The sequence below is a fragment of the Esox lucius genome, chromosome 25 (genome assembly GCF_011004845.1).
Source record: "Esox lucius isolate fEsoLuc1 chromosome 25, fEsoLuc1.pri, whole genome shotgun sequence".
In the NCBI taxonomy this organism is placed as follows: Eukaryota; Metazoa; Chordata; class Actinopteri; order Esociformes; family Esocidae; genus Esox; species Esox lucius.
Window position 1 is genome coordinate 22,456,205 of NC_047593.1, and position 14,394 is coordinate 22,470,598.

Genomic DNA, 14,394 nt, shown 5'->3' on the forward strand with positions numbered 1-14,394 from the left:
CTGTTGTGTATCTTCTATCCTGTCCTAAAACCCATTGATCTGCATCTGGACAGACAATAGATGCCCCCTATGCAAATACCAGATCTCACACATTCCTCTACCTATCTAAACAGTGGGACTCAGTCCTTTACTTAGTAAGAATGCATCAGGCTTCAGAAACTTCTCCAACACACTACACTGCCACGTCCACCGGCTATAGATGTAGGTAATACACTGCCACGTCCACTGTATATAGATGTGGCCACTACACTGCCACGTCCACCTATAGATGTGGCCACTACACTGCCACGTCAACCTATAGATGTGGCCACTACACTGCCACGTCCACCTATAAATGTGGCCACTACACTGCCACGTCCACCTATAAATGTGGCCACTACACTGCCACATCCACCGTCTACAGATGTGGCCACTACACTGCCACGTCCACCATATATAGATGTGGGCACTACACTGCCACATCCACCATCTACAGATGTGGACACTACACTGCCACGTCCACCATATATAGATGTGGGCACTACACTGCCACGTCCACCTGCTACGGATGTGGCCACTACACTGCCACATCCACCGTCTACAGATGTGGCCACTACACTGCCACGTCCACCATATATAGATGTGGGCACTACACTGCCACGTCCACCTGCTACGGATGTGGACACTACACTGCCACGTCCACCATATATAGATGTGGGCATTACACTGCCACGTCCACCTGCTACGGATGTGGACACTACACTGCCACGTCCACCATATATAGATGTGGGCACTACACTGCCACGTCCACCATATATAGATGTGGGCACTACACTGCCACGTCCACCTGCTACGGATGTGGACACTACACTGCCACGTCCACCATATATAGATGTGGGCACTACACTGCCACGTCCACCTGCTACGGATGTGGCCACTACACTGCCACATCCACCGTCTACAGATGTGGCCACTACACTGCCACGTCCACCATATATAGATGTGGGCACTACACTGCCACGTCCTGCCACGTCCACCATATATAGATGTGGGCACTACACTGCCACGTCCACCTGCTACGGATGTGGACACTACACTGCCACGTCCACCATATATAGATGTGGGCACTACACTGCCACGTCCACCTATAGATGTGGCCACTACACTGCCACGTCCACCTATAAATGTGGCCACTACACTGCCACGTCCACCTATAAATGTGGCCACTACACTGCCACGTCCACCATATATAGATGTGGGCACTACACTGCCACGTCCACCTGCCACGGATGTGGACACTACACTGCCACGTCCACCATATATAGATGTGGACACTACACTGCCACGTCCACCATCTACAGATGTGGACACTACACTGCCACGTCCACCATATATAGATGTGGGCACTACACTGCCACGTCCACCTGCTACGGATGTGGACACTACACTGCCACGTCCACCATATATAGATGTGGGCACTACACTGCCACGTCCACCTATAGATGTGGCCACTACACTGCCACGTCCACCTATAAATGTGGCCACTACACTGCCACGTCCACCTATAAATGTGGCCACTACACTGCCACGTCCACCATATATAGATGTGGGCACTACACTGCCACGTCCACCTGCCACGGATGTGGACACTACACTGCCACGTCCACCATATATAGATGTGGACACTACACTGCCACGTCCACCATCTACAGATGTGGACACTACACTGCCACGTCCACCATCTATAGATGTGGACACTACACTGCCACGTCCCCTGTCTATAAAACCAATCAATTTCTTTCTGCCCACAGAATGTTTGAGTAAGTAAAACTGGTATGTGCGTCCAGTACACCTCTATTATCCTCCACCTGTTGTCCCCCCTTGTCCCCTTTTGGCCTTTAAAAAAATATTTATTGCTCAAATAGAGACCTGGTCAATGATCTAACTGCTCATGCACTGAATTGTCAAAACCATAATCAACAGCTGGATGCAGAAACACCTGCATTGTATAAAAAGCTATTACATTTTCCAGCACAATGTGGTGAAAGCCTAAATGTAGCCTCTTTTCCCCATTAATAGAAAATGTTGCATAATATATAACACTTCATTATATTATTTTTATTATTTATTATACTGCATTTGACATGTTGTTACATCACATTCCAGAACTCCATAGTGTTCTGTTACAGCTCATCTTATTATACAGTGTAATACATACTATATAAAAACAAGGAGAGAATCCCTTTGAGTCCAACATTATTTCTTCAATACACCCCAAATAATGATGAAATATTAAAAGATTATACTGAAACACATTAAAGACTAGCTAACTAAAGATGTTTTCAATAGAAATTGGTGATGAAAGTGCTTCAGTTAACAGGTAAGAACGTTCCTTATTGGAGTAAGGAAAGGTTCCTTATCACCCTCAAAATCATCCTGGTCAATCCTCATCCAGGTTCCTTATCACCCTCAAAATCATCCTGGTCAATCCTCATCCAGGTTCCTTATCAGAGTATCGTAAACAAATCTTCATCACCCTCATCAACATGGGTCCCTGAGTTGTCAACTGATGGAATGAAGTCAGCACACTTTAGTGTGTGTGTGTTTTAAACCTTAGACCACGCAGTTAGCATGGCTCCAGCCAGGACCAGTGAGAAGGCTACAGCCAAGATAAGGAAGTTTAGCCATCCCTGAATACAGAGGAGAGGAAGGTTATTATTTAGTCTAATTTCTGTAATCGTTGGTTTTGTTATTGGTAATGGTCATGGCAGTTGTGCCTTTGAAACAAAACGGACACCTACTTTAACCTCCTTAAAGACGACCACACCCCACAGAGCTGCAATTACACCAGGACCCTACATACACAAACGGACACCTACTTCAACCTCATTAAAGACACACAAATGGACACCTACTAAAGACACAAAACCCTTAAAGACACAGACACCTACTTTAACCTCCTTAAAGACAAAATGGACCTGAGCAGTCAGGTAGGCAGGGTTTTGTACAGACATTGGCAAATCAAATTCAAACACTTTCAAAGACTTAATGATTAACTAAATTGCAATTCTCAAAGACCTCATTTTGATAACTTTTGCTTATTAGCGCCCCCCCCCCAACCACCCACCCAAAAAAAGGTAGGAAGTCTCCAAAAGGCTGCATTAAAGATTAATGGTGTTTATAGGCCTTCACAACAGTCACATGACTATGATTCTGACATTGTAAACTAGTTAGTGAGAGAGATGTTGCTCAGTAGGCAGTGTAGTATTATCCTCACCGTGGTTATAATGGGGAAACTAACCACAGCACTCAGGAAGGTGTTGGCAAGAAACCAGCAGCACGTAGCAACACCCCACATCACTCCTGACACGAAGCCTGGAAATGCAGACACACACACACACACAGATGCATGCGATCACCATATCACCATCAGCAGGTTCCCATTACATAAGACAGCATGGAGCTAAATAGGCTTTCATCACCATGGCATCTTTAATTCCCTGTTGGCCATCCCCCACCAGCCTAGACCAACAGGGGTTCAGTTTATCACACTGTAGGTTGACCAACAGGGGTTCAGTTTATCACACTGTAGGTTGACCAACAGGGGTTCAGTTCATCATACTGTCTGGCTCCTAGGTAGGTAAGTAGGGGTTGGTGTGTGTGTGTGTGTGTGTACCAGGTAATATTGCTCGAGGATACACTCTAGGGGAGTTCTTCATTGCTGAACAATAGATCAGGAAGTAGACAGTACTGGTCAAGAAGATCCCACTGAACTGAGCAAACACATAGTCCAAATCTAAGCACAAAAGAGAGGGGAAAAAATAACACCAGATGAAATCCTGCAGCTATCCTGCCAACAAGGACAGATGGGTAATGTAGTTTTAGTCTACACCCCGAGATACTAATTAAACACGTTTCAATCTACACCCCTGAGATATTAAGTAAATCATGTTGTAATCTACACCCCAGAGTTACTAAGTAAAATATGTTGTAATCTACACCCCTGAGATACTAAGTAAAACATGTAGTCTACACCCCAGAGATACTACACTGAACAAAATTACAAATGCAACACTTTTGTTTTTGCCCCCATTTATCATGAGCTGAACTCAAAGATCTAAGACTCTCTATGGACACAAAAGGCCTATTTCTCTCAAATAATGTTCACAAATCTGTCTAAATCTGTGTTAGTGAGCACTTCTCCTTTGCTGAGATAATCCATCCACCTCACAGGTGTGGCTTATCAAGATGCTGATTAGACAGCATGATTATTGCACAGATGTGCCTTAGACTGGCCACAATAAAAGGCCACTCTAAAATGTGCAGTTCCATCACATAGCACAATACCACAGATGTCGTAAGTTTTGAGGGAGCGTGCAATTGGCATACTGACTTAGGAATGTCCACCAGAGCTGTTGCCCATGAATTGAATGTTAATTTCTCTTACATACGCCGTCTCCAAAGGCGTTTCAGAGAATTTGGCAGTACATTCAACCGGCCTCACAACCGCAGACCACGTGTAACCACACCAGCACACACACATGAAAGAGATACTAAACGAAACAGAGGTTGTGATCTACATCTAGAGATACTAGATAAAACAGATTGTACACTACATCTACAGAGTGTTGAGAATGACCAATGTGCAGCCATTGCCTTTATTTTGGTATTTGAAAACATTTGTTTAATCGTTCTTTCACTATGAGCATGCAGATTAGGTTGTGTCAAATTATCAAGAGTGGGCAAGGATGTTTACCAAACTGGCTGGCCCCAGAAAAGGGACTGTCACGATGTGCTGCATGGTTCTTGATGTAGAGAACTGGAACAAAGGAGGAACCATACAACAAACCAGCAAACACTGCTAATAGAGAACCACTGAAGAGAGGGATAGGGGGAGAGAGGGAGGGAGAGAGGGAGGGACAGGGGGAGAGAGGCAGGGAGTGACGGGGGCAGGGAGAGGGACAGGGAGGGAGGGACAGGGGGAGTGAGGGGGACAGGGGCAGGGAGAGGGACAGGGAGGGAGGGACAGGGGGAGTGAGGGGGACGGGGGCAGGGAGAGGGATGGGGGAGTGAGGGGGACGGGGGCAGGGAGAGGGATGGGGGAGGGAGGGGGACGGGGGCAGGGAGAGGGATGGGGAGGGACAGGGGGAGTGAGGGGGACGGGGACAGGGAGAGGGATGGGGAGGGAGGGACAGGGGGAGTGAGGGGGACGGGGGCAGGGAGAGGGATGGGGAGGGACAGGGGGAGTGAGGGGGACGGGGACAGGGAGAGGGATGGGGAGGGAGGGACAGGGGGAGTGAGGGGGATGGGGGCAGGGAGAGGGGAGAGAGAAGTAGAATTAATAAAAAAAAATAAAAAATAAAGCTAATAGCAATAAAGTCAGATGTTAAGTGGAGATACTTACACCACTCGTTTGGTCTTTGGTCTTAGAGTGTCCACCCAGGAGTCATCTGACCAGTTCACACCATCTGCATTAACACTCTATACACACACACACACACACACACACACACACACACATGATTAGTGTGTGGTAGATGTGGGTGGTGTGTGTGTAATGTGCTGTGCTGGGTGTAGTGGTGTGGGTAAGTATGTCTCACACGGTCTATGAGTAATGGCTGCTGTTCTTCTGTACTGGGGGACTGACTGTGAACATCACTCTTCACGAAGAAGAAGATTACAGCACTGCGGGAGAACAAACACAGACACACCCACACATGTTAATGAAAGTCAGACAACAGGTGACATCATCCAACAAATTATATAAAGCTCTGGAAAAAATTAAGAGACCACTGCAAAATTATCAGTTTCTCTGGTTTTACTATTCATAGGTATGAGTTTGAGTAAAATTAACATTTTTGTTTTATTCTATAAACAAATTGCAAATATAAATTGGAATTGAGTATTTATTTGTAGAAAACAACAACTAGTCAAAATAACCAAAAAGAGATGCATTGTTTCAGACCTAAAAAAATACAAAGAAAACAAATTCATATTCATTTTTCAACAACAAAATACTTATGTTTTAACTTAGGAAGAGTTCAGAAATCAATATTTGGTGGAATAACCCTGATTTATAATCACAGCTTTCATGTGTCTTGGCATGCTCTCCACCAGTCTGTCACACTGCTGTTGGGTGACTTCATGCCACTCCTGGCACAAAAATAAAATTAGCTCAGCTTTGTTTGATGGCTTTCAATGGGGTTTTCAATGGGGTTCAGGTCTGGAGATTGGGCTGGCCATGACAGTCTTGATCTGGTGGTCCTCCATCCACACCTTGATTGACCTGGCTGAGTAGCATGGAGCATTGTCTTGCTGGAAAAACCAATTGGGGAATATTGTCAGAGCAGAAGGTGTTCTTCCAGGATATCTTTGTACTTGGCTTAATTCATCCGTCCTTCACAAAGACAAATCTGCCCGATTCCAGCCATGCTGAACCATCCCCAGATGCTTCGTAGTGGTCTCTTAACTTTTTCTAGAGATGTATTTACATAGTTCCTGGTTTTTGATAGCTAATAACCACTACGATCAATGCAGATATAACAGCTATAAAAATAGTTTGTTGTTTACTGATGACATTTTGTGGGTCGTACCACTAGAAGTCGCTTTTTCTTCCAATTCTGTTTCTGTAACTTGAACCGGTTCCAACCCCTGGTACTCAAACTATTTTGTCAATTCTTACAGAACAACTACACAGCCAAACTCATCCAATGTACTAGTGCATAATAAGCCAGGGACAACATCAAGAAATACCTTCAGACCAATGGAAACTACTCAGATAAACTGTAGCTATCCAATGTGTATTAGCTGCCTAGGTAATGTGGAGCCCAGCTGCACAAGTAAAGCCTTGTTCACACCAGGCATGGCATAAAATTACCATACAGTACCTTAACGCAAACATCACAATCAATCTATAAAAACATCACAATCAATCTATAAAAACATCACAATCAATCCTCCGCATCTTCATAACCAGTATCGCAAAGATGGAGGGCCTCGTTTTGTTAGTGTCTAGCAAGCTGACGAGCAGGAGCTTCTAAATGTAGGTTTCATTGTAGTAGATGAATGAAAACATCCAAGTCACACAACCTATATACAGTGGGGTGAACAAGTATTTGATACACTGCTGATTTTGCAGGTTTTCCCACTTACAAAGTATGTAGAAGTCAATTTTTTATCATAGGTACTCTTCAACTGTGAGTGACGGAATATAAAACAATTGTATGACTTAAGTAATTTGCATTTTATTGCATGACATAAGTATTTGATGCATCAGAAAAGCAGAACTTAATATTTGGTATCGAAACCTTTGTTTGCAATTAGAGAGATCAAATGTTTCCTGTAGTTCTTGACCAGGTTTGCACACACTGCAGCAGGGATTTTGGCCCACTCCTCCATACACCTATACCTTCTCCAGATCCTTCAGGTTTCGGGGCTGTCGCTGGGCAATACAGACTTTCAGCTCCCTCCAAAATGTATTGAGTTCAGGTCTGGAGATTGGCTAGGCCACTCCAGGACCTTGAGATGCTTCTTACGGAGCTACTCCTTAGTTGCCCTGGCTGTGTGTTTCGGGTCGTTTCCATGCTGGAAGACCCAGCCACAACCCATCTTCAATGCTCTTACTGAGGGAAGGAGGTTGTTGGCCAAGATCTCGTGATACATGGCCTCATCCTCATCCATCCTCCCCTCAATACGGTGCAGTCGTCCTGTCTCCTTTGCAGAAAAGCATCCCCAAAGAATCATGTTTCCAACTCCATGCCTCACGGTTGGGATGGTGTTCTTGGGGTTGTACTCATCCTTCTTCTTCCTCCAAACACGGCGAGTGGAGTTTAGACCAAAAAGCTCTATTTTTGTCTCATCAGATCATATGACCTTCTCCCATTCCTCAACTTGATCATCCAGATGGTCATTGGCAAACTTCAGATGGGCCTGGACATGCATTGGCTTGAGCAGGGTGCTCTGCAGGATTTTAATCCATGACGGCGTAGTGTGTTACTAATGTATTTTTTTTTAGACTGTGGTCCCAGCTCTCTTCAGGTCATTGTCCAGGTCCTGCCCTGTAGTTCTGGGCTGATCCCTTACCTTCCTCATGATCCTTGATGCCCCACAAGGTGAGATCTTGCATGGAGCCCCAGACCAAGGGAGATTGACCGTCATCTTGAACTTCTTCCATTTTCTAATAATTGCGCCAACAGTTGTTGCCTTCTCACCAAGCTGCTTGCCTATTGTCCTGTAGCCCATCCCAGCCTTGTGCAGGTCTACAGTTTTATCCCTGATGTCGTTACACAGCTCTCTGGTCTTGGCCATTGTGGAGAGGTTGGAGTCTGTTGGATTGAGTGTGTGGACAGGTGTCTTTTATACAGATAACGGGTTCGAACAGGTGTAGTTAATACAGGTAAGGAGTAGAGAACAGGAGGGCTTCTTAAGTGCATCCTGGTGCCATGTGACACTGTGGCCTCCCCCAGGTAGGGCCACAGTGTCACCGGACCCCCCCGTCTCAGTTTCCAAGGTGTTACGCTGCTATATTATTGTGCTGGGGGACATGAGGGATGTACTACTAACTTTTCTCAGTTTCCTCCAATTTTAAATTTTAGAAGGAGATGAGGTCCTGGTCCACACCTGCGGATTACCTGGTTTGGGGGGACCGTTGCTGTTCCTGTCCTTGTCCACCTGGTCATACTTCTGACCTAGTCTAAAATCAAATATACTCTGGATTTAGCCCAGAGAAATGTATTTATTATTCCAATTGGACTCTTAATATCTCACCCGGCACAGCCAGAAGAGGACTGGTCACCCCTCTGAGCCTGGGTCCTCTCTAGGTTTCTTTCTAAAAGTTTTTCCTAGCCACTGAAATTCAACACTACTGTTGTTTGCTCCTTGGGGTTTAAGGCCGGGTGTCTCTGTAAAGCACTTTGTGGCAACTGCTGTTGTAAAAAGCGCTTTATAAATACATTTTGATTGATTGATTGATTTTGATGTGTTCTCTAGGTAAGCAACACGCATGCACCCGACCATCCACGTGATTTAAAAGAAAACATGATTCATCAGACCAGGCCACCTTCTTCCATTGCTCCATGGTCTGGTTCTGATGCTCACGTGCCCATTGTAGGCCCTTTCGGCAGTGGACAGGGGTCAGCATGGGCACCCTGACTGGTCTGTGGCTATGCAGCCCCATAAGCAACAAACTGCAATGCACTGTGTGTTCTGACACATTTCTATAAGTACCAGCATTAACTTGTTTGCAATTTGAGCTACAGTAGCTCGTCTGTTGGATCAGACCACACGGGCCAGCCTTCGATCCCCAGATGCATCAATAAGCCTTGGCCGCCCATGACCCTGTCGCCGGTTCACCGCTTTTCCTTCCTTGGACCACTTTTCATAGGTACTGTCTCATATTCAGTCATCCTTTTACGGTTATTCTGCTACATGTCAAGGCAGAGAAAATATCACCAAACAACTGCATCCTGCCACAAGCCACAAATGAGTAAACTGGTCCTGAAATAGGTGCTGACGCAAAGGTTAGAAACTACTGAAAGAAAAAACATGTTAATTACCTGAGCAGACAAAGTCCAGCTCCACAGTAATTGAGTGTTGGGTTAGAAACTTCTTCTGCATCAATCCCAAACCATCCAAACCTATAGACAAACAAACACATGAGGAGGGGTGTGACATCAGTCATTCAAATGCCTTTTAAAAAGCACTTTTTACATCAGTCGTTGGCACAATGAAGTCATGTATGATAAACAAAAGAGTAGCTTTTGGATTTCAGGAAGGATCATGCCACCTAACCCTCAAAACAATCAGCAACTTCTACAGAATAAACATATCATAACGATCTAGATCCTCAGAAACATCCACAGAATAAACATATCATAACGATCTAGACCCTCAGAAACATCCACAGAATAAACATGTCACTACTCTCCTTGTACTATTGGACTCTGTAAGGAAGACTTTTTCAGTTGCTACATGTACACATCTACCTCTGGAACCTCACTGCTGCTATCCCTGCAATCCAGTTGCACATGCTACATTCAATTTGCCTTCATGCACATTTAGAATTGCCATTTGTTCTTGCATTTGTCTTCATTGCACATCCATCACTGCTTTAGTCTGATAAGGACGTTTTAAAATGTTATGCCATTTTCTATTTGCCCTTCTGTTTAGATGCTAACTGCAATTGGTTGTACTGTTCAATGATAATAAAGTTATCTAATAAACTTCTAGACCATAGGTCTTCAACCCCACAGCCATTCCATCGATTAGCTGTATCCCAGAGCTACCACACCTGAATCAACTTTTTAACTATTAAACAAGCCCTTACCTGTTTAATCTGGTGAGCTAGTTCAGGGCAAAAAGTAAACTGTGAGATGGCTTGGGGGTCCCCAGGAGAGGGTTGAAGACCTATGAGAGGTTTTCAGAAGTTGGCATGGTAAGCCCTACAAACCTTTGGGCTATGTCAATTGTCATACCAAACCATATCAAAGAAATAACATACCATCTGAGACATTGTAAGAGTGGTTTCAGCACTGGTATATCAGTGTGGTGAAGAGACAAAAAATATTTTGTCAGACCATTAGGGTGCTCAATATCCAAGTATACTAGCCCTGTTTGCTGATGGTCTGGCCCTGCAACTTCCTGTTTGCTGATGGTCTGGCCCTGCAACTTCCAGTAGCATGATGCTCCGGCCCTGTAACTTCCTGTTAACTGATGGTCAGGACCTGTAACGTCCTCTTTGCTGATGGTCTGGCCCTGTAACTTCCTGTTTGCTGATGGTCTGGCCCTGTAATTTGCAGTTGCATGATGGTCTGGCCCTGTAACTTCCTGTTTGCTGATGGTCTGGCCCTGTAACTTCCTGTTTGCTGATGGTCTGGCCCTGCAACTTCCTGTTTGCTGATGGTCCGACCCTGTAACTTCCTGTTAGCTGATGCTCCAGCCCTGTAACTTCCTGTTAGCTGATGCTCCGGCCCTGTAACTTTAAAGTCATAACCTGTCAATCATGGTTTTTATTTTATAGTATTAACTCCATCTATATCCAATCTAATGTTTTCTGTATACAACACAACATACCCCATCTAATACACTGCAGCTGTATTTTCATATTGCTGTGCGTATACCTGGAGCTAGCCCAGCCCATTAGAAGGTTAAAGGAGGCCCAGATGAGGAGGCCCAAGCCCAGACCGATGGTTTTCACAATGGGGACCACCGTGATGTTACCTAGAAAAAGATATCCACACACACTGAAAACCAGGTAGGTTAAGATGTTGGTGTGTGTGTGTGTGTGTGTGTGTGGAGGGGGGGGGTCAACTCACACCACTAAACCTTTATTAAATTGTGACAATAAAACATCAATTTTGTAACTTTCAGATAAATGTGGGCCAGGTGTACCTTATGGGCTACTATTCTAGTTCTGCAGGGACAGAATGTTGGTCCCATCTATGTCAATGTGTGTGTTGACCTGTAGCCCAGATGCCCCCACCAGCATGTCAGTGTGTGTGTTGACCTGTAGCCCAGATGGCACCCCCAAGCATGGCGAGAGGCCAAAAGGTTGGTGAGCCCAGAATAATGTTCACCACCAGAGAAACACTCCATACAGCAGCGCACAACACCCACTGGAAGAACAGCCCTGTTGAAGAAACACACATCATGTTACACTGCAATACACAACACCCACTGAAGAACAGCCCTGTAAATAAAATAAATAAAATGAGCCTATAACCAACTGAACACCTTTTGCGGGATCAATCAATGTTAGAGTTTACATAGCTGGCCAAAACCGGAATTTGCATTTTACCTTATGGGTTGTGTAGGCTACAGTGCCTTTGGAAATGGGTTTCTAAACCATTGCTTTTTACTTCAATATGATTGGGCTACACCTCTACATTAAGGGCTAAAGGTCTGTTAGATATTCAGTCATTCCAATTAATCCAATAAACTTCGATCTTCCAGAATCTGACTTTTTATTTGAACATTACCCAAAATCGAATAATGCTTAAGCCTGTTCTGTTGTTTGTGTTTTATTCAAGTTTTTAATTGCTTCAAAACATTGTTGAAAAATAAATGGCAATTACTCGAAAAGGGTATTGACATTGTTGGAAATAAAAATTAAGTTATCCGTAGCTATTCGCGCATAAACAAAATTTGCAGTAGTCTGATAATTTGTTTCACAACCAACATTGGCAAAATGCTGCAGAAACCCCCGGCATGCCAATGCACGTTTGCAATCGTGAACACCCGCATAGAAATAAGATTTACCCACACGAACATCACCAGCGATTATTATGGCCACCAGTGATATTCAAAACGCAAATGAAATAAATAAAGTGATTACAAACATGCACTCTTAGTTTAAAGTAAATAACGTCAGCAGCCAATGATAACCAATTAACACAATTTTCCGAGATGCAAAGCATCAGATTCACATGGCCTGCCTGTATGGACGGAGTTGATGTTGCCGCGTCAAATGCAAATAATCATCCTTTGGCAGAATGCTTCCCAACACACCTTTTCTCCTCAAATGTCGTGGTAAATTCCATATAATGTTTTATCTTGAAGGCAGCGCCAGCTATCTAACAAACAGTTGCCTAATCTATTAAACAATTCCTGGCTTTGTTGTTCAGTGCATTTGACAAATAAACCTTGAAACTTGAAAAAGATATAACACCAGGTACGCCTATATTGCCTATCATTGTTCTGAGAATTATTCGTCGAGTAGATAACAAAAAAACATTTTATATGAATCGGCTAATATTATCGAAAATATATACTCCAACAAACACCGGAGAAATTTTAACTAGCGCTTCCCTCGGTCACTAAACTGGTTATGCGCGTCCACCTTTGCGTACATGATGATCACACACACAACTGAGGCGCGCTATTCGTATTTTGGTTCAAATAACGATGTTTTAATAAAATACAATAAACTCAAACATACAACATGTCATAATTATAATAATTATTATAATTTTTCAATTGAAGTAATCCAAAAGTAAAAATTTTTTTTCTAAATTATCTGTAATTCGATTACAATTATTTTATTGGTAACGTAACCGATTACAGTTACTATTTTTTACTTGTAATCCGTTACTCCCCTACTCTGAATACACAACACCCACTGGAAGAACAACCCTGTTGAAGAAACACACACCTGTGAAGCCAAAGATCTAAGTACTTCGGCACCCTAAAATGGTGCTGAAATAGACCCAAAAACCAGTACGCGTCACTGTCGAAATACCTTGATTTTAGATAATATGAACCGTTCAATTTGTTTAAATAACAAAATTACGTTATGGATTTTAAAGAGGCTGTCTAGTCCTAGCGGAAGGCTGCAGTAATGCTCGTTGTCTGGGACAGATCTTACCGTCTCCGGTGGATATTTTCTTTACCGGGACGAAGTTAGAACCATAGAACAGAACCGCCACTCCACAGGAGACAAAACCATATGTCAACTCTGTGCCGTTGGATGAGGTATTAGCCACAAGTTGGAACGAAAACCGTCCAAGTCGTCTAATGTCTTCACCTGCAAAAACACACGGCCAAACTCGTCTCAGACACGGTAGCACACATCTCAGACCGACGTATGGATCTGTTGATACCTACCTGGTAAGTTCATATTCATGTTGACCTCCCCATCGCATTGTACCACCTCTGCATATAGCGTTGCAAGAAGCACACACAAGATCCCCACAAACATGACTGAAGAACAATCGGTACATTAACTACACGACCGTACTTCTCAGCCCGGCTCTAAAACATCAGCGTCTTGTGAGCAACATTAAAGAAACACTTCCAGTTCACGAAAATCTGGAATTTTTCAAAATAAAAGAGACCAAAACTGAGATAAATTGAGTTTATTAATTGTTTGAGAACATATACCTCTCAAAACATTGACAACAATTCAAATATTATCATATTTAATAGTAATTTCGATAAAAAGTGGGTGTTAAAACACGTTGCAAGGGTAATATGGAATTCATATCCATTGAGTTACATTGTGGCCAATATGATCTAGGATGGGTGGAGAAAAACACCAGCAACAATTGCAAATACACAGTGCCCCTTGATTTCTTTGCATATAATTATTCTACCCACTCTCCTGAACATTTCCTACAATACATTTTTACAGTATACACTAAGCAAAGTGTCAAAATCGATATATTTAATATTATTAAAATCGCGTTTTACCGCGGACTTCTATTTTGAAGGCAAAATCCGAAAACCGGAAGTCTTATTGTTGCTACGGAATCTCTGATGTTGCCAGAATGACGCCAGCTAACTGCAGACAAATTTGATAAGGATACACTTCCGTCTGCATCACCTGACTGTAAACATAGCTTGAATCACGTGACAACGGTGAATCACATGTCACCGTCATTTTTCAAAAAGTGTTTGAAGTTGCACTAGGTAGGATGTTTT

General features: G+C 43.6%; 1 protein-coding gene across 2 annotated transcripts; it reads right to left on the reverse strand.

Annotated features, from left to right (window-relative positions):
- Positions 1 to 760: 760 nt before the first annotated feature.
- Positions 761 to 13,739, reverse strand: tmem144a (transmembrane protein 144a). Of its 2 annotated transcripts, XR_004575514.1 has the most exons (13): positions 13,579 to 13,739; positions 13,340 to 13,498; positions 11,483 to 11,605; positions 11,097 to 11,196; positions 9,534 to 9,614; positions 5,580 to 5,664; positions 5,384 to 5,460; positions 4,736 to 4,854; positions 3,656 to 3,775; positions 3,257 to 3,354; positions 2,781 to 2,834; positions 1,053 to 2,669; positions 761 to 898 (listed from the first exon to the last, which is right to left on the reverse strand). XR_004575514.1 is itself a non-coding variant. In XM_010866591.5 (12 exons), the coding sequence occupies exons 1-12, from the start codon at positions 13,670 to 13,672 to the stop codon at positions 2,586 to 2,588; spliced, it is 1,194 nt and encodes a 397-aa protein (XP_010864893.2). In that variant the 5' UTR covers positions 13,673 to 13,739; the 3' UTR covers positions 1,011 to 2,585. The 2 variants fall into 2 exon arrangements, 1 of the variants encoding a protein (XP_010864893.2); XM_010866591.5 differs by lacking the exon at positions 761 to 898 and having other exon boundaries at positions 1,011 to 2,669.
- Between the last annotated feature and the right edge of the window lie 655 nt (positions 13,740 to 14,394).